The sequence below is a fragment of the Dipteris shenzhenensis genome, chromosome 31, assembly GCF_047967505.1.
Source record: "Dipteris shenzhenensis isolate YYH24624 ecotype China chromosome 31, Dip_SZ_1.0, whole genome shotgun sequence".
Lineage (NCBI taxonomy): Eukaryota > Viridiplantae > Streptophyta > Polypodiopsida > Gleicheniales > Dipteridaceae > Dipteris > Dipteris shenzhenensis.
The window spans coordinates 17,723,916-17,747,930 of record NC_141626.1 but is presented as its reverse complement, the minus strand read 5'-3'; the positions used below and the strand labels follow the sequence as shown (position 1 = coordinate 17,747,930).

At 41.8% G+C, this 24,015-nt stretch overlaps 1 protein-coding gene across 1 annotated transcript; it reads right to left on the bottom strand.

The window, feature by feature from the left end:
- Nucleotides 1–17,200: 17,200 nt before the first annotated feature.
- On the bottom strand, nucleotides 17,201–20,323 carry LOC147881130 (putative protein phosphatase 2C 24). Its single transcript, XM_087369703.1, has 4 exons — nucleotides 19,159–20,323; nucleotides 18,606–18,974; nucleotides 18,405–18,510; nucleotides 17,201–18,263 (listed from the first exon to the last, which is right to left on the bottom strand). Exons 1-4 carry the CDS (start codon nucleotides 20,011–20,013, stop codon nucleotides 17,968–17,970), a joined length of 1,626 nt encoding a protein of 541 aa, XP_087225829.1. The 5' UTR covers nucleotides 20,014–20,323; the 3' UTR covers nucleotides 17,201–17,967.
- Between the last annotated feature and the right edge of the window lie 3,692 nt (nucleotides 20,324–24,015).

The window sequence follows — 24,015 nt, the reverse complement described above, 5'->3', positions numbered from 1 at the left end:
TCCATGTTCAAGTTCACATCAATCTCAAAACGATGCCTATGTGGACACAATGCAATAAATGAAATATTATTAGTTTATGGAAATATAAGAAGGAAAAATTACAGTTGAGATTTTTCAATGGAGGGATAGTATAGTTGAACTATAAAATGCCATGTAGGAATATTGTCATCCACAACTATATTGAGATACAAAGGGAACAATATCACTAGTTATGTAGACCAATATATGGATTGGAATTTGGTACACCATCATTAGACAATCCAATATGATGATAAGAATCATCTTCAAACTCCTTCTCTTTATGTGTATCCATGTTGTCCCATCATCCCAGATTCTCATCATGTCATTTGTTGATGAGAAATTTTGAGATTTGCACTCCATAAGCTAAGCCAATGAAGTGAAATGGAACATGCATTTAGTTTGTCAAAGATATGTAGATCTCTTTGATAGCCACATGTCAATAGATTGGATGGCATGTCATGGAGGCCACCGAGCCAGCCAATGTATCCTTTGATTTCTCCTTAAAGAGGGCCTGAGGGTAAAATGTGACCTTGTGAATTCCAGGTCTTATATGGTCTCCAATCCTGCACACACCATTATTGTATATTGGAATAAGTCTCTTGTCCTTGACCTTGTGGCCTTTTTTGTTGGTTGCAGATTTGTGTGCTTCAACACCCCCACTTAAGTCACAACTGGGGTTTAGGTAGGTAGAAGTGTAAATCGAGGGTTATATTCCCCTGCTCAATCAAAGAACCGAGTATCATTGTTTCTTATGGGAGGGAATTGAGTTGGGGAGGGAATTGAGTTGTTGTCACTTGCCTACATGATCCTGCGGCATATGCCAGGTCAAGCTTTGTGGTGGGTTCAATATGTGCTTCTTTACAAGGTTGTTTGTTTCCATGAAGGTGGGCATCTCCATGTTGCATGTATTTGTATGCACATATGTGTGTGTTTGACTACGTTCGGGTGCGTGTGTCTAGTAGACTGTGTGTGATTATGACTATGCTTCATCTAGGGTTAGGTGTGTTATGTGGTTAGTTTAGATTATGCTCGGGGGGGTCACTATGTATAAACCCTCTATATCACGTGCGTTCAAGGCCTATATTTAAAATCCCTTATCTGTAAATTTTTTCATTAATAAAATGTACCCCTTTTCTATACAAATCTGTAAATTTTTTCCAAAACTATTTTAAATAGTCCCTTATGTATATTTATTTCTGTAAATTTTAGGAATAAAAAGTATCCTTCTATTGAACTCACGTGATAGGGTTACATATGATGAGTGACCCCCCCGAGAGATTATGTTATTTGACATTAGCTAGGTTATATATCTTAGATTGTAGTGTACTCCTTGCTTGTCCTTGCTTAGTGCATTAGGTTAGCTATGGGCTAGTCATGTTAGTTAGATTTGGTTAGCACAACAAGACAAAGCACCCACAAACACACACACAGACGTGTTTACTAAACTAAAAAAAAACTTACGGGCGCATCTATTTGCGCGTCTATTTCTACATCTAGAGACCCGCGTCTAACAACACGTCTATATAGCAGACAGATGCGCGTATAGACATGCATCTAGATGTGTAAATAGACGCTCTGCTAAAAAATTTAAAAGACAGACAGATGCATCGTTAAACGCATGTATGACATTTATAAACGGTCTTATAGACGCGTTTATAGACGTGCAAATAGACGCTCTCGAATAGACAGATGGATATATAGATGCATTTATAGACGCACTGATAGACGTGCTACATAATATTTTTTTAAAAATTTAGAGAATGTTGTGTATGCTATATAGTTACAAGAATCCCATTTTCACATTGTGTAATTCAATTCTCACATCCAACCGCATTTTAATTATAATTCCAAATAAAACATTACAACTCCAAAACGCAATAAAATTGAAAGCTCAAAAAGTGCTTATATGTACATATAGCACGAAGCTAAGCCACGTCATGTGGCTTCAAGTACAAAAAATAAGAGGAGTGTATATACAAGAGGCACGAAGCCAAGCCAGTGGCTTTAAGTACAAAAAAGAGTAGCTAGCACTACCTCTATGACTAATCTATGTTCTTCACATCCTCGCTCCCTTCCACGCTCCCTTCTACACTCCCTTCTGTGCTCCCTTCTCCGCCTCCTTCCTTGTCTTCTTCCTCGTCTTCTTGTGCAAGGATCTGTAAACAAGGGACAACATATATCAATGTATGAAAAATCAAATCTTTACTTATAATATTGACATTATTTAATTACTTTTAAATACCTCGGGGGCTGCTCCAGTAGCCCGGATATACTACTCCTTAGTAATCAACCAGTCATGATAGAAGTGCTTCCATGTATCTCCTCTGCGATGGTGGTGGTGGTAGGCTGTCTCGACAGGAGTAGGGTATCTGCCTATGATATCAAGCTGCAAGACGACACAATTTGCGGAGGGGTTAGTACAAAGAAACAACCTCCTAATAAACTACATAAGCAATATAATTTGAGATCGATACTTACAAATTGGGCCTCCCAGCTAGACAGACAAAGCTGATTGGAAGTTCTTCAAGAAGCAAAATAGGGACCATCCCGAATTATTCGAGGGTCAGAGGAGGGCTGCGAAGAGATGGCTGGACATCGTAGGTACTTCACACTTTGGTGCAGGCGGACGGTTGGCATTCGAGGCAACCATGGTAAGTCTACTTCTTCTCATTTAACGTATTGTTCTATTTGTTTTACTACATATTACATGCACTTTAGTTAACTCTAACTCTCGTAAATTGGATCCACAATAAGCTGCGATGGGTCGTCTTCTTATAGATGCAGAGATGTGACGCGCATTTCGGATAGGAACAAAGCTGTGGTTTATTGAGCAAGAGGTAATGGGAGCGACGGTCGATTGGGCTGAGGTGGCTGCTCACACGGTATAAGTTTACTCCTACTTGTAATCTCACTTTTTAAATTGTTTTATTCTTTAAGTTCCAATCTAATTGTTTTAAAGTGAATTTATATGGTTTACTCTTAGGGTCAAAGCTCAAGCGTCCCATCATCGGAGGTGAGCGATCAATAGGGCCAGGGATCAGACGCACATGACAAGGATGAGGGAGAAGATGCAGCTGACGAGGACCAAGGAACAGGCCAACAAGATGAGGATGATTCGAATTCGGATGAGTAGTAGTAGTAGTAGTGGTAGTAGCATTTTCTTCGCCCTGTATGTCATTTTGTATATCTGCTCGTTTGAGCAATTTTGTATCGCCCTTTCGAAAGGGTAATTTTGTTACAAACAATGTTGTATATGTCCGATATGTATATGCTTTTATTGCTCGATCATTTCATTTGAGCGATTTTGTATCACCCTTTTTGCAAGGGAAATTTTGTTATAAAAAACCTTTTTTTTGTAATTAGAAAAAAAAAAGGATTTTTTTAAGTTCTGTTAATCGTTGCTATATAGCGACGTTTATTAGTGTCGCTATATAGTGACGATTAACAATGTCGCTATATAGCAACGTTTGTCATCGTTGCTATATAGCGACGCTTTATAGCGATGGTTCTTTTTCGACGCTTTTAGCGACTCTTATAGCGATGTTTGCGCCCGTGAAAAAAAAAATTAATGTAAAAACGTCAGTATTTTCGTCGAAAAATGACCTATGCCTTGTAGTGTCTTTTTCCCTCTCTTTTTCTCTTCTTTTCATAAGCATATGCCTATGCCTATGCCTATGCTTATGCTTATGCTTATGCTTATGCATGAGCATATGCTCATATGCTTATGCATAAGCATAAGCATATGCTTTCTCTCTTTTTCTCTTATGCATATGCTTTCTCTCTTTTTTCTCTTATGCATATTTGGTTCTTTTCCCCTCTTTCAATCTCTTTTCCCCTTTTCTTTCTCTTCTTTTCTCCTCTCCTTCTCTTATGCTTCTCCTTCTCTTTTGCTTCTCTTATGCTTCTCTTATGCTTCTCCTTCTCTTATGCATATGCTTTCCCTCATATGCTGCATGTCTGATGAGTATGGAAACCCTCGTAGGAGGAGACATCATGATCTCTATTCTCTAGAGGACTTTAATTCCACTCAAGTGACAGCTCAGGGGCCTACCCCTGTGACGACTCCTCTCAGACATAGCAGTGTGACTACCCCTCGAGGAACTCCTTTGCTAGCAGCCCATGGCTTTGTCAGGAGTCTCGACGAGTTTGTCGCACAGATGACCGATGCGGAGGCAGCGAGATTCTTCTCTATGCTATCCCAGAGGACCTCAGCAGATCCCTCTCCTACACCGACGGCTAGACCTACTGTCCAGCCGTCCCCTCTAGCCCCTTCGACTGAGGGGTCATCACCTGGGCGTGCCCATCGTAAGGGAAGGAAGAGTAGGAGGGGTTGCTTATGTTGTGCTAACTCGGGAGATGTAGACGAGTCAACACACTCACATCCCTATAGGTCTCCACTTGGTCCCAAGACCTAGTATCAGTGAGGTCCCTTGCCCTCTCCTACTTCCATTGCTACTCCTCACTCCATAAGCACTTGTAGTAGTAACACTACTCGCTCTGACTCTACCACTATAATGAGTCCTCCTTACCCGATCGAGGACCTGTCCTGTGAAATCACGGTTGCTGGAGAGACAATAGAAAGTAAAAAGGGCTCACAAGTGATGGCCACCATGAGGCGGTTAATGAGCCACCACTTCAGGAGCGCCATAGCTACTGACTGGTAGTACCAAGATGAGGGAAAGAAGTAGCCAGTCATCGATGAATTGAAAAGACAATATCCTAACCCTCCAAATTGGAAGTTCCATTCGGATTACATGAAAGAGCACATGGGGGTCCTCTTGAAGCATCGTAGGTCAACCTTGCATACTTCCATCGCAAAGGGGAAGGCTAAACCCAGTTTGGCAGACAAAGCTGATTGGAAGTTTTTCAAGAAGCAATACAGGGACCATCCCGAACTATTTGAGGGTCAGAGGAGGGTTGCGAGGAGACGGCTAGACTCCATAGTAGGTACTTCGCACTTTGGTGCAAGCGGATGGTTGGCATTCGAGGCAACCATGGTAAGTCTACTTCTTCTTATTTAATGTATTGTTCTATTTGTTTTACTACATATTGCATGCACTTTATCTTACTCTCGTAAATTGGGCCCCCAGCAAGTTGCAATGGGTCGCCTTCCTACAGACACATAGAAAAGACATGCATTTCGTGTAGGAACAAAGCCGTGGTTTATTGAGCAAGAGGCGCTGGGAGTGATGGTCGATTGCAAGGCTGAGGTGGTTGCTCGCACGGTACTTGTAATCTCACTTTTTACACTGTTTTATTCTTTAAGTTCCAATCTAATTTCCAATTAATATGGTTTCACTCTTAGAATCAAAGCTCGAACATCCCATCAGCGGAGGTGAGAGATGATGATGAGGGATTAGGTGAGAGTGCTCTCAACGGAAGAAAGAACGGAAGAGGGAGAGAGAGAAACAGAGAGCCACACAAGTTTTGGTGGGTGCAGAACACCCTAATCTTCTTTTTCATTCATTTATATATGTGTTTGAGTATTGTACATAACCGGGGTAAAGGCACAGTGACCTTTAACCCCCACAACCTCCCACTTAAAGGACAATGTGCCTTTAAGGGAGAACAACCAATCAGCATACTATCCAATGCCCATCAATACATGACAATACTCAAACCGCTGACTAGGTAGACTCTTCGTCAGCATATCTGCAGGGTTATCATCTGTATGAACCTTGACAAGCTCTATGCGCTTGTCCTCAAGCACCTCCTCAAGCTCTATGCGCTTGACCTCAATGTGTTTAGTCTTTGCATGAAATACCGGATTTCGTGCTAGCTGAATAGCACTCATGGGATCACTATGCAATGTTGGTACACCTGTATGAATCCCCAAATCTCCCACTAGCCCATCAAGCCATATAGCCTCCTTGCAACCCTCTGTGGCTGCAACATACTCAGCCTCTATGGTAGACAAAGCAATGCACTTCTGTGTGCGAGACATCCACGACACTGCACCACCTGCAAAGGTGAACACATAACCATAAGTGGATCTCCTACTATCCACATGCCCTGCATAGTCTGAATCTATGTACCCAAGTATACGCATGTCTCCTCTACCAAAGTAGATGCACATCTCCTTGGTACCCTTCATGTACCTCATGATGCACTTAACTGCCTCCCAATGCCTCTTTCCTGGATTAGCCATATACCAACTAACAACTCCCACTACAAATCCAATGTCTGGTCTAGCAACTATCATAGCATACATAAGACTCCCAACTACTGATGCATAAGGAACCTTGGCCATCATGGCCCTTTCCTCATCTGATTTGGGACTATATGTATGACTCAGTTTCACATATGGAGACAATGGAGTACTCACTGCCTTCCCCCCCTCCATATTGAAACGCTGCAATACCTTTGTAACATACTCTTTTTGTGAAAGCCAAAGGAGTTTCCTACTCCGATCACGCGTGACGCGCATACCAAGAATATGACCTGCAAGTCCCAAATCCTTCATATCAAAGGCCTCATGCAACTTGGCGTTTAATGCATCTAGCTCATAAGTATTCTTGCTAGCCAATAGCATATCATCCACATATAGTGCCAAGATTATTAGGCTATTATCCTTAGCCCTTTTAGTGTAGAGGCAGTGATTAATTTCACTCCTTCTAAAACCCTGGGACCGAATGAAAGCATCAAACTTCTGATACCATTCTCTAAGCATTTGCTTAAGACCATAGAGATTTTTCTTCAGCTTGCAAACTAAATGCTCTTTGCCCTTTTCTTCAAAGCCTTCCGACTGCACCATGTAAATTTCCTCATGCAAATCCCCATGCAAGAAAGCTGTCTTGACATCCATCTGCATAAGCTCCATATCCTCTAATGCCACTAGTCCAAGCATGCATCTAAGTGTGGTCATCTTCACAACCGGAGAGAATATCTCATCAAAGTCCACACCCTTCTCTTGCTTGAACCCTTTAGCGACCAAACGGGCCTTGTACCTAGGCACATCATCACCTGTGACCTTCATCTTGTAGACCCATTTACATGGCAATGCTTTCTTTCCATGTGGCAAAGAAACCAAGTCCCAAGTCTTATTCTTCATAAGTGAACTCATCTTTGATTGCATAGCATACTCCCACTTGCATTGATCCTCGCGCATCATAGCCCCTCTGTAGCAAGAAGGCTCCTCACAATCAGTAAGCATCACATAGTCTACCCCTGGAACAAACCTATCAGGCGGTCTAGACACTCTAGATGATCTTCTCAAGGGCATTTCAACTTGCTGTCCCACCTGCATATCAGGAACATTTGGCTCATCATTTCCATCAATAGATGATCCATCATCTACCCTTGATTGTATACCTATGGGAGTACTTGGTGGTACCATTTCTTGCACATTTGGTGCATGGACAGCTTGCTGTCTATCAACATATGCAGGTGGATTCACATCCTAGAAAGTGATTCTCCTCATTTCCACATCCCTCATGGGTGCCTTAGCATCTTCTTCTCATTGAAGACTACATCATGGCTGCATATGATCTTCTTTGCTTTTGGATCCCAGAGACGATAGCCCATCTCTCCACGTTCACCATAACCTAGAAAGATGCATTTCCTAGACTTAGGATCTAGCTTCTTTCGAAGCTCTTTTGGCACATGTGCATATGCCTCACACCCAAATATACGCAAATGAGAGTAAGAGGGCTTCTTGCCACTCCATGCCTCTTCAGGAATACCACCATCCAAACTCTTACTAGGTGATCTATTGATCACAAACCACCAGAAAGACTTGCATTGGAATGCATGCATTGCAACCTTTCTTGAATGGTACGGTTCATCTTTTCTGCAACTGGATTTTTCTCTGGAGTACGAGGGGATGTGAGCTCCCTCTTAATCCCACGTGTATCACATAAATGCTCAAAGTCATGAGAGAGATACTCTCCACCATTGTCAGTCCGTAGGCATTTAAGCGTTCTACCTGACTGATTCTCAACCAAGGCCAGCCATTTCCAAAATACCTGGAACACATCACTCTTCCAAGCTATAGCATAAGCCCACACTTTCCTAGTTGCATCATCAATGAATGTCACATAGTATTTAGCCCCGTCTAATGACCGGTTAGGCATGGGACCACATACGTCTGAATGCACCAAATCAACCTTTTCAAACTCTTTCTTTCCCCTTCTTTTATGGGCTGATTTAGTCTGCTTCCCATAGAGACAGTCCTCACAAAATTCAAAATCAGAGAAACTCAAATGCGGTACATAACCCAAACGGCATAAGAGTTTCATTCTATTCTGGCTCATGTGCCCCAACCTGCAATGCCACAAAGAAGTGCTTGGCTGCTCGGTTATTGCAACAACATGATCAAATACCCCTAATACATGTAAGGGATACAAAGTCCCACACTTGGCATCCCTGGACAAAAGCATAGAGCCCTTCTGAATTTTCCAACTCTGAAAGCCAAAAGTGGTGTGAAAACCAGCATCATCTAGCTGACCCACTGAAATAAGACTCTTGGTCAACTTAGGCACATGTCTCACATGTTTCAAAATAACTGCAGACCCATTTGCAAAAGAAAACTTTATGTCACCTACTCCCACTATGTCACATGCATAGTCATTTCCAAGATGCACACAACCTGTCTTTCCACTGTCATAAGTGGAGAACCATTCCCTGTGGGGAGTAACATGCAATGAAGCACCAGAATCCAAAATCCAATCCTGGGAATATGCATCATCTGAAGTGGTAAGCAACTCTGCAGATAAACTAGACATGAAGAGAACGTCATTGTCACTATCATGTGTGACTGCATTGATCTCCTTGATCTTCACTTTTCCTTTGTCCTCCCTTGGACTCTCTTCCTTTTGATTTGCACCCCAATTTGCATTCTTTTTCTTAGCCTTTTGCTCTCTTTTTAGCTTGTAGCAATCCTTTTTCATATGGCCCTTCTTGCCACAGTGGTAACACTCAATGTTCCGTGCCCTGGATTTGCTACGAGACTTCCCTCTTTCTTGGGACTTCCCCCTGAACTATGATCTGCCCCTTTGCACATTTAAGGCTGCATCCTGCTTGTTGCCGTCCATAGACTTCCATCTAATCTCCTCGACCAACAAGCTACCCAAAACATCATCAAATTTCAGTACTCCACCAGGTGCAGAGTTACTGATAGCTGTACGGAAGGTATCCCATGAGGATGGCAATGAACATAAGAGAAATATTGCCTTAGTCTCCGCATCAAAATTTATCTTCTGATCCTGAAGCTGGCAGAAAATAATATTGAATTCATTCAAGTGAGAAGCAATGGAGACCCCTTCCTTCATCTGCAGCTCAAACAACCTCTTCATGAGGTAAACTTTATTAGAGGCAGTTTCCTTCTCATAAGCTGTGGCACGCATTTTCTACAAATCTTCCGTAGTCTGCTCATTTACTACTATGAAATAAACTGACTCTGCAAGATGAAGTCTAATAGTAGACTTTGCTAATGCATCCAACTCATTCCAACCATCCTCAAACATATTTGCAGGCTTAGCTTCAATCCCTGCCAAGGGTTTAATCTGCTTCTTTTGAATAAGCACATCCCTTATCTGTTCTTTCCACAAAGAAAAGTTTGTCCCATCAAACTTTTTAATGCAAGTGAGAAGCAATGGAGACCCCTTCCTTCATCTGCAGCTCAAACAACCTCTTCATGAGGTAAACTTTATTAGAGGCAGTTTCCTTCTCATAAGCTGTGGCACGCATTTTCTACAAATCTTCCGTAGTCTGCTCATTTACTACTATGAAATAAACTGACTCTGCAAGATGAAGTCTAATAGTAGACTTTGCTAATGCATCCAACTCATTCCAACCATCCTCAAACATATTTGCAGGCTTAGCTTCAATCCCTGCAAGGGTTTAATCTGCTTCTTTTGAATAAGCACATCCCTTATCTGTTCTTTCCACAAACAAAAGTTTGTCCCATCAAACTTTTTAATGATGCAAATAAAGCAAAATCCCAAATGCTAGTGCCTGCAAGAGAGAATCACAGCAAATACCAGGTGCATCCAAATGTGTATGCCACAATAGAGTGAAATATCACCAAAACTCAAAGCTCAAAGCATCAAAAGATGCATCTAACTCATCTGCATATACTATGCATCCATATGAGCAAATCTGGCCCAAAAGAAAATGCCAACTGCAATGGTAATCCAAAATGCCAATAAGTGCCAAATGACTCAAGCATAAACACCATCCATGGGCATATGCATTACCAATATCTCATCCAAGAGAGCATAACACTATCAGTGCATCACCTGCAATGTGTCAAAGCTGTCCCTCAGCATAAAATAGCATCTATGTGCAAAGCGTCCATAAAAATAGCATCCCACAAGGCAATCTGGGCCTATCAGCACATCCAATAAGGATCGCAATGCATCCAAATGGCCTATAAATCATCCACTGCAACCCAATGCACACCACGAATGAGCGCACACTGCTTAAACTGCAACCAGAGTGATCTGCATAAGGTATGCTCAAGAAATCATGGTCCCACGGTAATGACTGCTACTGAAAATAGAACCTGAGATGCCTCAAAACATGGGTGCCATTGCATAATCAGACTCACCAAGAAAATCTGCAAATATCTCTTTTTTGCCGGAACTCCAAAATCCCAACCGATGAGTGAGAAATGGGAGTCAACACTTATCCACTGCCATGTGGCATAAATCTAAGGTTTCAAAACCTTAGAATGAAAAATGCATAACAGAGAGATGAAATTGAATACACAGACATCTATAACTCTAAAAATCCTCCACCGAATCGTGCAAGAACTGACAGGTAGGGGTTTTTGGGCATCCGAAACGCAATGGGACAGACGGTTTTGGAAACCGTGGTCTCAATCACTGGGTCCAACACACGGACTGAAAAACGTTTTTGGAAACAGAGCTGTTTATAAACTCCACCGGAGTGCAAATGATGAGCAACATAGAAGTTTTAGGACCTCGTGAGTCCATCGGAACTAACAGCTCTGCAAATGGTTGCTCCAAAGTTGAGTTCCAACACCAAGGCAGAAAAACGCAGAAACTGACACAGTGAGTCAAAAATCCAATGAAATGATCCCAGATTCAAGAATGAAGGTGTTTCCAAGCTCTTGAAGTAAAGTGGACACCAAAAGCAAGCAATAGTTGCCTCTACAAGTCAATACGGAGTCTCTGTCATCGAACAGAACAGGGAAAAGCTCAAAAAACGACTTTTTCTTTGAAAACACTTAACAAGCTCTCAAAACCACGTCGCAAAACCAAAGTGACTTTTCCAAAGGTACCTCCAAGGTCTCTACACACTCGGATGCAAGTAAAGTCACCCACAAAGCTTCCCACAGAGCTTCCCTTCCTGCCACAGAGCTGCTGAGCTTCAAGCATTCACACGCGCTCAGCTAGATCACCTGGGCCCTAATACCAGTTGAGAGTGCTCTCAACGAAAGCAAGAACGGAAGAGGGAGAGAGAGAGAGAACCACACAAGTTTTGGTGGGTGCAGAACACCCTAATCTTGTTTTTCATTCATTTATATATGTGTTTGAGTATTGTACATAACCGGGGTAAAGGCGCAGTGACCTTTAACCCCCACATTAGGCTTACATGGCTTCGACGAGGGCTAGGGATCAAGCGCAGCTCACGAGGGCCAGGGATCAGACACAGCTCACGAGGGCCATGGATCAAGCCAGCACGACGAGGACAAGGACGAGGATGAGGACGACAATTCGAATGAGTAGTAGTAGCAGTAGTAGTAGTAGTAGTATTAGTAGTAGTTTGCATATACTTCACCATGTATATGCTTTTGTATATCGGCTCGTTTGAGCAATTTTGTATCACCCTTTTCGAAAGGGTAATTTTGTAACAAACAATGTTGTATATCTTTGACATGTATATGTTTTTGTTGCTTGTTTCATTTGAGCGATTTTGTATCACCCTTTCCACAAGGAAAATTTTGTAACAAAAAACATTCTTTTGTAATTACTAAATAAAAAACATTAGTGGGGCAAAACAGGGCTTTTTGTGGCCCTGTTTAGCCCCACTAATGTTTTTTTTAAACTTCTATTAAATCGTCGCTATAAAGCGACGTTTACCAGTGTCGCTATATAGTGACGTTTACCAGTGTCGCTATATAGCGATGTTTCTTGGTGTCGCTATATAGCGACGCTTATATAGCGACTTTTTTTTTCGATGTTTTTAGTGACGCAAATACCGACTTGTGCGCCCATCAAAAAAAAAAAAGTGTAAAAAAGGTCGGTATTTCCATCGGAAAAGGGCCTATGCCTTGTAGTGGCTGCAATATATTGATCATCATGTGGCTACATGATCACTTCATGGCCTAGAATTGGATGCTAATCGCAGCATGGTTGCTCAAGCTTATGCTGATGATTCTTTCTTTACCCTGAAGAAGACGCCCCATGATCTTGGTGCTTTGATGCAGGCCCTCTCTATTTATGGTTTGGTAGCTGGTCTTCATGTTAATTTTCAGAAGTCTAAGCTGCTCCCTTTGCATTCCAAAGACTGGCATAGTCTATTATGGCCCGGGGATATCATTCCACCCACTCAGTTTGTTCATCATCTTGGTTACCCTTTGGGGTGGGAACTGACTCGCCGCCGACAACAAACTGATTGGGTTTAAGCTTCGAAAAAAGCTTGAGTATTGGAAATTGGCAACCTGGCCTTTGCACGTTCGTCTTCGAATAGTGCAGTCCATCCTTGTGGCATATATTCAATTTTACTTGCCATTGATCATATTCACTAAGGCAGATCTTACATATTTCATGTCTGTCTTTATGAAAATCTTATGGCGATCCAAACATGGCAGAAAAAGTCTCAGGCTGCTTTCGATGCATCACATTTGTTCTCGCAAGATGCATGGTGGATTGAACATCACGGATATTCATGTGCATATTCTTGCCACAGGGGTAAAATGTTGTTGCAATTTCTACAAGGTGATCAGCCTTAGGCTCTTATGATTAGGACTCTGGTCACTCATATCAGTATTTCTACATTTGGTCATTGGTAACTCGATCAATGGGATTTCTTTTTGGCTGCACTGATGGCATTTTGCCTGGCTGCCCTTTTGTCTCCCACTTGCTTCTTGACTAGAAGCATGTTCTTTCTCATCTGGAATGGAATGGACTGCAATCTTTGCTTGGGAATTCTTTAAGAGATGAAAGCATTCACTGGTCGAAAGTCTTTCAGCCTCCCTTGGCTTAACAGGAACCTCAACGTTCCTACTTTGTCTCGTTTAAAGGCATCACCTCGGTTGCTGATGTTATAGATGATGCTGGTACTGTGCTACCCTTTTCTATAGCAGCCACTACATATGGATTGGGCTCTCATTATCGTCCTTTGTGGCAACAAATTACTTCTGTGCTTTCGCCTTTGTTCCGATTCCTCCTTTAGAACTCCAGGACCGCAGCTGTGGAAGATTGGACGTTGACTTCTCCAGGGTCATCTTCCCGCCCTTTGAGGCTATCTCAGATTACTGTACCTGTATTGTATAAAATCCTTTTGCCTCAACCTTGGGTTTCAGAGAGAGGTGATTCTATTTGGCGAATGCATCGCCAAGCCAAGTGGTGGAGGAGAAGATTACAGTAACTTTGGGCCTATAAAGTACTGCTTCGGCAACAAGTTTTCTTTTGGCGAGTTCTTTTGAGAGTGTTTCCATCTAGACAGCTATTAGCTCATTGACACATTGCTCCTGCACTTTGCCACAGATGTTTTGCTTCTTCGGAGACTGTGCCTCACTTGTTTTGGCATTGTTCGTGCTCTCATGAGTTTTTTGATCTGCTTTGACAGCGCCTGCGAGCGAGATTCCCATCTGTTCCATTTGGGAAGTTCTTCTAGCTATTTGGGTTTCATCCCATCCAGACCGGAGTTTTATCTTTTCTTCGTTTGGGTTCGCTACTGGGCACTATGGACTTTATGGACATATAGGAATTGTAAAGTCTTTGGTAATGCGACTTTCTCTCTGTTTGGCTTTTTTAGGCATTCTCTGTAGCAATCTTTCTTTGATTGCTTGCAGACCTGCTACATAGATCATGAGGTCTTTTTGGCATATACTGAAATTTTCAGTTGATGTAATTGTAGCACCTTATTTTGAGGTTGCTACTCATATAATATAATCAATCAAAGATTTCACCTAAAAAAAAGTGTGTGTGTGTGTGTGTGTGTGTGTGTGTGTGTGAGAGAGAGAGAGAGAGAGAGAGAGAGCAGCACAAGAGAGCTCGAGGGAGAACGATTGCATTGGAGGAGGGAGAACAATTGCATTGGAGGTGACTGAGAGAGATCTTGGATCTCTCTTGGATGTCCAAATGCGTGTCAAATAGAGATTCACAAATGTAGACTCAGCTGAGAGAGAGAGAGAGAGAGAGACAGAGACAGAGACAGAGACAGAGGAAGAGAGCAAAGAGAGAGAGATGCAGGCCTGTCGTTAACAACCAGCTGCCAGTGTAACTTTTAGTAACTACTTCTACTAAGCGCCCAGTCAGCACATTGTTACTAACTTCCAGCTTCAGCCAAGTAATATTGGACTGTTTTTTTAAACTTAAGCACCTTATGTCCGAAACACTGCTATTTGGGCCACCTAACCATGCATCCACCCATAGGTGATGTGATGAAGTCATGGGGGTACAACTCCTAGACATAATGGATAGGGACCCCTTTTCTCTAGAGTTATAATGGGGCTCCATCGACACCAATAAGTGAGAATCAGGCCAAGAAGGAAGAAGTTGGCATAGCTAGGCTACTAGCCATAGTCAGTACCCAATTAGAAACACTACACATTAAGTTTAGTATTCATTCTCCTGTTGTTGCGTCTTTGCTTGATTGTTTCATGTTTTCCACCCATTTAATCGTCCATTCATCTTGTGACTCTGCAGATGCTAAAAGTGGTTATCTTGTCACAAGGACTCTTAAGGCTACTGCAACTGTTGGGAGACTGCGCCACCTTGCAAGCATCTGCTGCCACATTCATCGTTGCAGTGTACTGCCCGTAACATGCACAGCAAATCTGTGCCTGGGTAAGACGACCTATTAGATATTCCTTTCATTGAGATGTTGCTGTTTGACAACAAAGGAGAAACTCCAATCTGAGTGAAGCCCTTTGTGAAGGCTACGAGAGAGAAATCACAGACATTTCTCATTTTCTTTTGGTCAATTCAGTCCTCCGTTTGCACGGATCTCAATGTTGTGCTCACTATGCAAAAGCTTAATGGTTTAGTACGCTAGAGTAATGAGTCCCCTATCCTCTTAATCTCAAATGTGAGCTTTTGCAATTCTCTGCCTACAGTAGTACAATGTATCCCAAATGTAAGTGTTTGCAATTTTCTTCCAACAGTAGTACATAGGACAGAAAAACACAGAGAGTGCTCTGCTGCTAGAAAAGGACCAAAAGATGGGGAGCATTGGAGGAAACATAGAGCCCCCATGTTCAGCGTACATGTATGTGTTGTTTCAAGGTAATAGGAAATTGAAGTAGAGCCCCCATGTTCAGCGTACATGTATGTGTTGTTTCAAGGTAATAGGAAATTGAAGACAAGGTTGCCCAGGGGCAAATACATGCAAGGGAGAAGTAAACTTTCACCACACACATTGCTTCGACAGACAACAAGGAAATTAAATTATGAAGAAACGAGGAACAAAGGCAACTGGAAAGTGCTTCTTAGAAGACGAGAAGATTGTCAACCAAGGGATCAATGGGAGAGTAGGGACACCAACAAAATGGAATTATAAACAATGGGAGAAGGTGTGGCAACACCTTGTTAGAAAAAGCCCATTTGCATTTCAATAACCTGTCGGTAGGCCAAGGCATCTGCGGAGGAAAAGAAATGCTACAGATGTGTACATCGGCTGGGTGGTGTATCACTTGATAAGACCTCTTACATAACAAAAATACACAGCTCTGAGCTACCCCAATATGCCTCATGACCTCACACAATGAGGTTATCTGCTTCCCTAAACAGAAGGATTGGAACTCTCTCCATAAAAAATCTGAGTCTAACCCATCTTCAAGACCAGAGGAGAAAGTATGTTCATTGTCAAGGAGAAACGCAAGTAATTCAAGTTAGCCCAAGAATCTAAAGAGAAACATGAATCTTTTGAATTTTGTGAGGATGTGGCAAGTAAAGTTACCTTTAATCCTAAGAGAAACACGAATGTTTTGGATTGTGTGAGGGCACATTGCTTTAATTTCGTTACAGCTTTAGGACCACATTCCATCAAAACAAAATAAAATACAGTCTAGACCAAGGTATCTTTCATGAACTGGAATACACAATCATACCAAACTATGGACCAGCAGACGTCAAATCATCATATGCTACAAACTATCAAAATACAATTAAATTATTGTGGAGAAGTACGACTTTGCGAAATCACGTCAAATTTTCTCGACGTACAAAGACATCAAATAGAATTAGACAATTTAAAGGACCATTCGATATGATGAAAGAGTAGAGTCTATTTGCCTATTCTTTGGAGAAGTCCGACTTTGCAAAATCACGTCAAATTTTCTCGATGTACAAAGACATGAAATAGAATTAGACAATTTACAGGGCCATTTGATATGATGAAAGAGTAGAGTCTATTTGCCTATTCTTTGGTATGAAATCACTTAATTTAAAAATGCCTGCTTATTAGCCACAGATTTGTTCTTCTAAATTCCGCAGATCCGAGTGGTAGACAGAATACTCAGACATTACATGATGTTGTAAAAAATCCAGCAGTAAGGATGGGTGCACAGATGCTTGCCTTAAACAGGAAATGGAAAACCGAACAGTGGACATTCCAAACTGACTCACACCTCTGAAAACATAAGGCAATATGAGCAAGGTTAACATATATGCCTTCTTTCCAACAAGGTAAAGGGAAGAGCCAACAATCTTACGATCTAAACTTACAACTCAATGGAAACAGCCTACCACCTGTGCAAAGCTAAGAAACAAGCCTGAGTGGAAAATGGCAGCATGCAATACATGACTGTTCAAAATGACAACCAGAATATAACCTCTGTCAAATCAGATCACAAAACAATTCAAATAGCACGTATAGCCACAGAAACAGATCAAAAAATTTTAACGAGGTTTTATGAACAGCAGCAACGTAAATATTTTCTTTGCCTCTAATCTTGAAAACAGATGATGGCATATTAGGGAGAGTAATTGAATGCCCTAACTCATCAAAAATTTGCTGCACAGCACAGATCAAAATCACAAGTCCAAGGAAATTTCAATAGACAGAAATCCAATGCATTGGTTCAAGAAACTTCCCCATAAGAGGAAAATATCACGTGCCATCATACTTTCAACCTTTACATGTAGTTTTGATCAAATGCATACTTCAATGGCCTTCGTTCAAAGCATTTGTGAAAGATGCAGGCATTGAACTCTTAAAACCAGTTCCTGGTGGAAAATATGAAAGTTCACCCTGTCCACCTCCAGAGCACTTCCATTAACCTTCAAAAGTTCTCGATGGCACACAGGATTTGACAAAGTCATTTAGAAGCGATTTCCCATATTGTTATCCATGTATGCTCTTTGGATCCATGAACTCACGTTCAAATATGAAAGAATGAATACACTTGCAACTACACAAAGAAACAGCGGGATCAGCAGAAATCCCAGGTCACTTAGCAACTGCCTGTCTTCTTGCATGACCAATTCCACGTCTCCGAGAAGCTATACTTCAGAACAAAATAGAAGATGAAAATCAACTGGATTAAGCGTTTGCCACTCTTGCTACACTTCAAAATTGGCCGGTCAACAGTGTAGAAACAAGAGTGAAGGGATTTTGGTTATGACATTTCAGTTCTTGAACTCACCAAAGGAGTCTCGAACTCAGCATCAACCTAACGGATAACAAATCATGGAACTTTTGTGTAAAGGCGCTTGGAGGTTTTACCCCATTGGTGCACTGGATTTTGCTGGTGCAGGCTACAGCGCAGGTATATAAAGGAAAATCTGTATTTGCTAATTGGCTGCAAATTTATCATTGCTGCTTGTGACATGCCTTCAGATCAATCACTATCACCGTGATATTATCTTTGCTGCCACGTGATAAGGCCAGTTTTGTAAGTAAAGCTGCAGCAGCCGCTGCTGGAGTCTCATCACCAGAATTGCCACACCGAGACTTAAGAGATATACAAGCCACTTTACAAGCCATCTCATTGCTTACAACATCCCATAAACCATCACTGGCAAGAATCAAGCACTCATCTTCTTGTTTACGCTGCACGCTCATAACCTCAGGCTGAGCGGTAACATACTGCTTCAAAAAGCGATCACCTGGAGCAATCAAAGACGGTACATCCACAGGCTGAGCCCTTTAATACAACCTTCTTGAACTAATAAAACCTATTCTTACTGGCGTAAAACCAAACGAAAATTGCATATTTAGCTTTCGAAACGAACCAATAAACAGCTCACCTATAGCCCTTGACATGGCAAGTAGGCCACCAACCCGATAACCATCCCAATATATAACTCTTCCACCTGCAGCCTCAATCCTGTTCATCTCATCCTCCCTGTCGGGCTACAAAAATCAGCATATTTTGAGTTAGTTTAGCAACAGCACTAACAGACAAAGACTTGATCTTTGGCAGGAAAGAAAAGCCGTGCACGCTATACCTTGTGATCCCTAGATAAGGGAAAAGCTTTGCCTCCACGACAGAGAACTGCACGCGAGTCTCCACAATTCCCAACTATGATGTGGCAGGGCCCAATGACCGCCACGACAGCTGTTGAACCAACATTATCTGGCGCAATGGGGTTGACACAGCAATTAGGGTTGGCCTCCACACTACTGCAGCCTCCATTGGGGCAAATGCCTCCTACTTCCTGGTCTATCTTCAAAAAAGAAGCCGCCATGATCGTCTCCCATGGTAAACACTGTTCACTCGTAGCACCACCTCCATTCCTCTCCTGGTGGCACGTGACAGCCTTCGTTACCTCCTCTGTGAGTGCTTTATGAAGCCTGTCTTTACAAAAGGTAGACGCCTGCAGCGTAGGTAATGGAGTTTCCTTTGAGCCAGACTAATGTACAAAAAATCAAAACTGAAGGCTCTACCGGACTATTATTCTAACAAAAGTCCGACTCATCTGTACGCTAATGACTGCAACTATGGTTCGGTGGCGTAGAAACTGTCAAATAGACCCCGTAAAATCTCATTAGTTCCCGTACCTGAGAACCTCCATGTCCATCGTACACACCAAAGAAGTGGAGCGCAGTAGTTGTAGATAACGAAGGATCGTCACAATGATATCGTCCCATCGCGTCGCACGGTAGAGGTACGAAGTCTGGCTCTATAGTGTAAGTGTCTTCCATTTCACGTCGCCGTCCACAGACGGAAAGCATTCCAAAAGATGGGCACCCGCCGTCCGAAACTGAATTCTTACTTCTGAGATCGACTTCTGTACTAGAGACCTTCAAACCATCAACCTCATCTACGCAGTCTTCCAGCCTGCTCTCGGAGGAAGCTTGAATATGGGAAGGCAAAGCCCGCTCAAGGACCTCTATAAGAACGGAGGGGGCAGCAGCGGTGGTAGGCGCAACTCTGACAGTTAAAGACTGGCCTGTCTTCAAATCTTGCTTCTCCAAGAAAGGTTTGCCAACACTGTCAGCTTCTCCTGTAGTATATTTTCCAATCGTTGCGGCCCATTTTTCGACATTGTTTTCGGTTTCGACAGGAAAGGACGGTGATCTAGCTAGGCCTTCTATTCTAGAAGTGCTCACTGTGAAGTAAGTACGATCCTTGCCTAAAGAATCACTTAATTCGGAGACTCGCTGAGATGAAAAGGCGGAAGCTGCATCAGAGACAGACTTTCTCATAACCCTGTTCATCTCAGCTCCACCCTGGGAAGAGAATGATGCATCGCAGTCGGACCTCGCCTTGCAAGCTAGGGCAATGCCTTTTAAGACTTCGTCTAGGTCGGTAATTGGATCATTCATCGAAGAGCGAGACCGCTTGTTCAAGGTTTTATAGAATGGCTGCGCCATCCTGGGTCTAGTTTTGCGGCAGGAAGGAGTCCTATACATATAAACGATGCACGAGAATATGTGCAAAGCGATGTGGCTGGAGTCGGTGAGGGTGGAAGAGGGTGGCGAGGTAGATGTACCTGGTATATGAGCTTAAAGGAGAGAGGAAGAAATCGGAAAGAGGTAGCTGCAAAAACCGTGAAGCAACAGGATCGAGAAGCTCCAAACACAGGATTGATAGCTCCAAGCGTCGTAACAAAACTGCAGGAAGGAAGCTACTGCAAGCGATAAGGGGTGAGAAACGCTGCAAGAGTCGGGGAAGACAGGATGGGAGGGGAGAGGAGGAGGGAGACGAAGAGAAGAGAGGATGGGGAAGGTGGAATGATAAGAAAGGAGGGCGGAAGGTGGGATATTTGATTGGTTTGAGGGTGGCGTGTCGAGGTCGAGGGTGCGGGGAAGAAGTGAAACGAGAGAAGGTGACGGGTGTGCTTCGTTGTGCATGCAATGCCACAGCACGTGGCTCTTTGGTCTAACTTATGAAATATCTCTCCAAAGATCGAATCCAATCCAGCTTTTGCCTCGATTTTGCCTCCCTCCCCTTTTCGGTGGACTTTGGAGGCACTTAGCGTACACGTCCCTACTAAACATTGAACACACACACTTAGGCCACTCTTAAAACACGGTGAATGATAATAAACTAGATTTGCGGCACTCACTAGAGTTTCCGTCGTCGAGCACTTAACTACTAAATCCTAGCATTTTATCAAATTTTAAAGGAAAAAAGTGAATGAGTAAAAATGTGGACATGAGGCGCAACACAGGGTCCGTTCAGACCCAATCCTCCATGCAAATGTGAGGGGTGGTGATTTATTATTGACTTGGTGATGTCCATATTGTTTGTGAATTTTGGGAGCTGAAGCCCAAGAAATACATGAACTAGGCGACACTTACAAAAGCTCATAACTGATCCTCGTTGCAGTTTGTACAAAATTGTCACATGAACAAGAACCATATGAATAAAGGTGTTGTCATCCTTCGATCTTGCATCTAGCTTGGCTTTCCTTGTTCCCTCACATCAAAACATACACCAAAGAGATGAATGTTGTAAGAATTCAGATTGAAAACAAGCAATTTTCATGAATGGACGAGCAATTGAAAATATTTGTATGATAATATTATAATATATAATTAGTCTCATATTTATATGATAATATATAATATATAATTAGTATAACTACACATAGTGTGGGCAAGGAGATGGTGCGCTTCCTTCCCCAAAGAGTTATAATCCGAGGGAAGAAAATTAACGCTAAGAATAAGTCTCACAAATGGATAAGGTACAAGCATATTACTTAGATGTCAATAGTCGTAATCGTAGTCGAACACTGGTAAAATCACCACGAGTGATGCTAATCGCAATCGCACCGATGCTAATTTTCTCGATGATCACAACTCAACAACAGCCTCTTGATTGTTGAACCGTGAAGATCCATTCAGGGTCTACAGAGTCACTATGAGCTACGAGCAAATGGCAAAACTTTTCTTCCAATCTAGCCATAGCCAGTTGTAAGAAGTTTTGTGTGTGGTCAAATACTGACATGTGCCTACGAGAAACCGAAAGAGAAGCCATCAAGTCTTGGAAATGTCGACTGCATCAAGGTAGGAACCAGCTTCTTTATGCTAGCAATTCCAAATCAAACTTTCTGCTCAAAAATAGAATGACCACGATTCACACCGATGGGAGAGATCCCCCATGAATATAGAATGGTATGAACCCTACGATATTCCCTCAAATCACATAATCTTGTTACCCGTGATAGACTTATAATGTCAATTGAGCTTCGTTGCATAGGATGCGAATGACTAGATTATTTGCTGTAGATACTCCCTCTTCGTGACCATTTTTCATTTCATCTACACCCCACAAGGCTCCTTGCTTGAAAGCATTGTTATTCATGGGCCCGAGCAGCCCCCATAGTGTAGAGTTCTGTTGTAGTCCATTGAACTTTAGCTGAGCGATGCAAGAGCCTCAAGTGTGAGCGTTGGCATACTTAGACATGATCGTAGTAGATAATTGTTCCTCAAACTTGTACCAAATCGCACCCACGTTCGGGTGCATCGAGCTATTTAGAAATTTTGTGTTTTGTTGGACATCTCTCGTGAAGAAAGGGCTTCTTTTGCTAACATGCTTCTTGTTCTTTTATAGATCCACCACTTGCTCGAATCATCCTGCAACAGTATGGGCTTTCTCCCAATGGATCATCGATCAAAAATTGGATTCTATTCAGATTCATAGATAAAGTCTTCACCTCTCCTTCACTTAGGCCTCCTCCAAAAAAGTTTCACAAAAAATGCGGAAGGCACGAGGTGCCGGGCGCACTACCTCGAATATGAATTAATGTCTGAGTGTGATCAGGCTGCAATTTCCTTTCTAGCAAGTCTCCTTTCCATGAGTAAAATTCAATCTTAGCAAACGAGGCAAGTTTCTCATTGCTATAACCTGCCCCTAGCAGGGCAGTTCCTCGTTGCTATAACCTACCCCTAGCAGGGCACTGCTAATAAACACTTTCAACTTCAATTTTACAAGTTTTTTCCCAAGATTTTAAAGGTTTTTTCACGAAATATATGACCAAAATGGCCTAAAATTACAAAAAAAATGTTAATCGTTTCTCTAAAATTTCAAGTTTTTTTAAACATTTAATAATTCACCTGACATTAAACCTCGGTTTGTGGGCATTGCTCATTGAAAACCTATTCCTTAATTAATCATGTAGACAAAAACCCTTCAAATTTTAGGTTTTAATACCTTCTATTTCCAAATTCAAAGGTGAATTTCCAAACTTTTTCTTACCCTTCTCCCTCCCTTCTATGATATCAAATATCTCTAAATATCGACTCCAATCGGGCTTTGTTGCCCTTTCAAGTGGACTTAGCATACATGGCCCCCTAACAAGACGACCCTTGAGTGTTCACTCAAAAGGTTTACTTTTCTAGATAGACCTTTAAGTTTCCACCTCACACATTTTTCCTATGACCTTTTAGGCTTTAAGGCGAAAATATATCTAAAATATAAATAAACTTACAAATTTTCAAAAACTTCAAAGATACATCTGTATTTTAAATTAGAAAACTACAAGTTTCATGGTCCATAGTTTGCCAAATTTTTATCAACACTACGTATATCTAAAGATCCAATCCAACCCAGCATTTCCCTCAATTTTTATGACTCACTTTTAGGTGGTTCTTCATGACTTAGGCGTGTCTTAGCATACACAGACCACTGAAGAGACACACCCCTTAGGCCTAGGAGATGTTCCTAGAAAACTCTTTCGTAACAATACAAAAACCTTCTAGTTCAAAACTTTTCAAGATTTAAATCGGAATTTTCTTGGTTTTAAGAAAAAGCATAACTAAAATGCCTTAAATTCTCCTGTTTTAAAACCTCATGTTTTAAATTAGAAGATGAATTTTCTATTCACGTGACACTAAACCTCGATTTTTCGAGAACAATTGGGCTACTGCCTGAGCGACAGAGAGAGAGAGAGAGAGAGAGAGAGAGAGAGAGAGAGAGAGAGAGAGGAGGGGGGGGAGAGATCGGTCTATTGTCAAGCATGAATGGAGGATTTCATAAATTGACCATCAAATTTGAAAATAGAAGTATACAATTTGAAAACTTCAAGGCAGCCTTTAATTTTGAACATCAAGGTTTTTGTATCCCTTAAGAAAAATGTTTTCTGTGATTACTAGAGAGAAGTCCATCTACTCTCTTCAAAGCATTAATCTATGTGTCTCTTAAAAGCGCATTCAATGTTGCTAGCATGATGTCACATGCCTAAAACTAAACTTTTTCCAATGACAAGCTTTGTCATGTCATACATTTTCATTTACCAAACAAAACATCATATACCCCTACTTCATATGGAAAACTGGAAATATTTCTCCATTTCTCCTTTTTCATTTGACATTGAGAATTTTCAAGGATTGGTAATTGACAAAGAAACAGGTCCCAATTTAACAATGAAATCGATATCCAATTTCAGCACTAATTCTCATGTTTGGTAG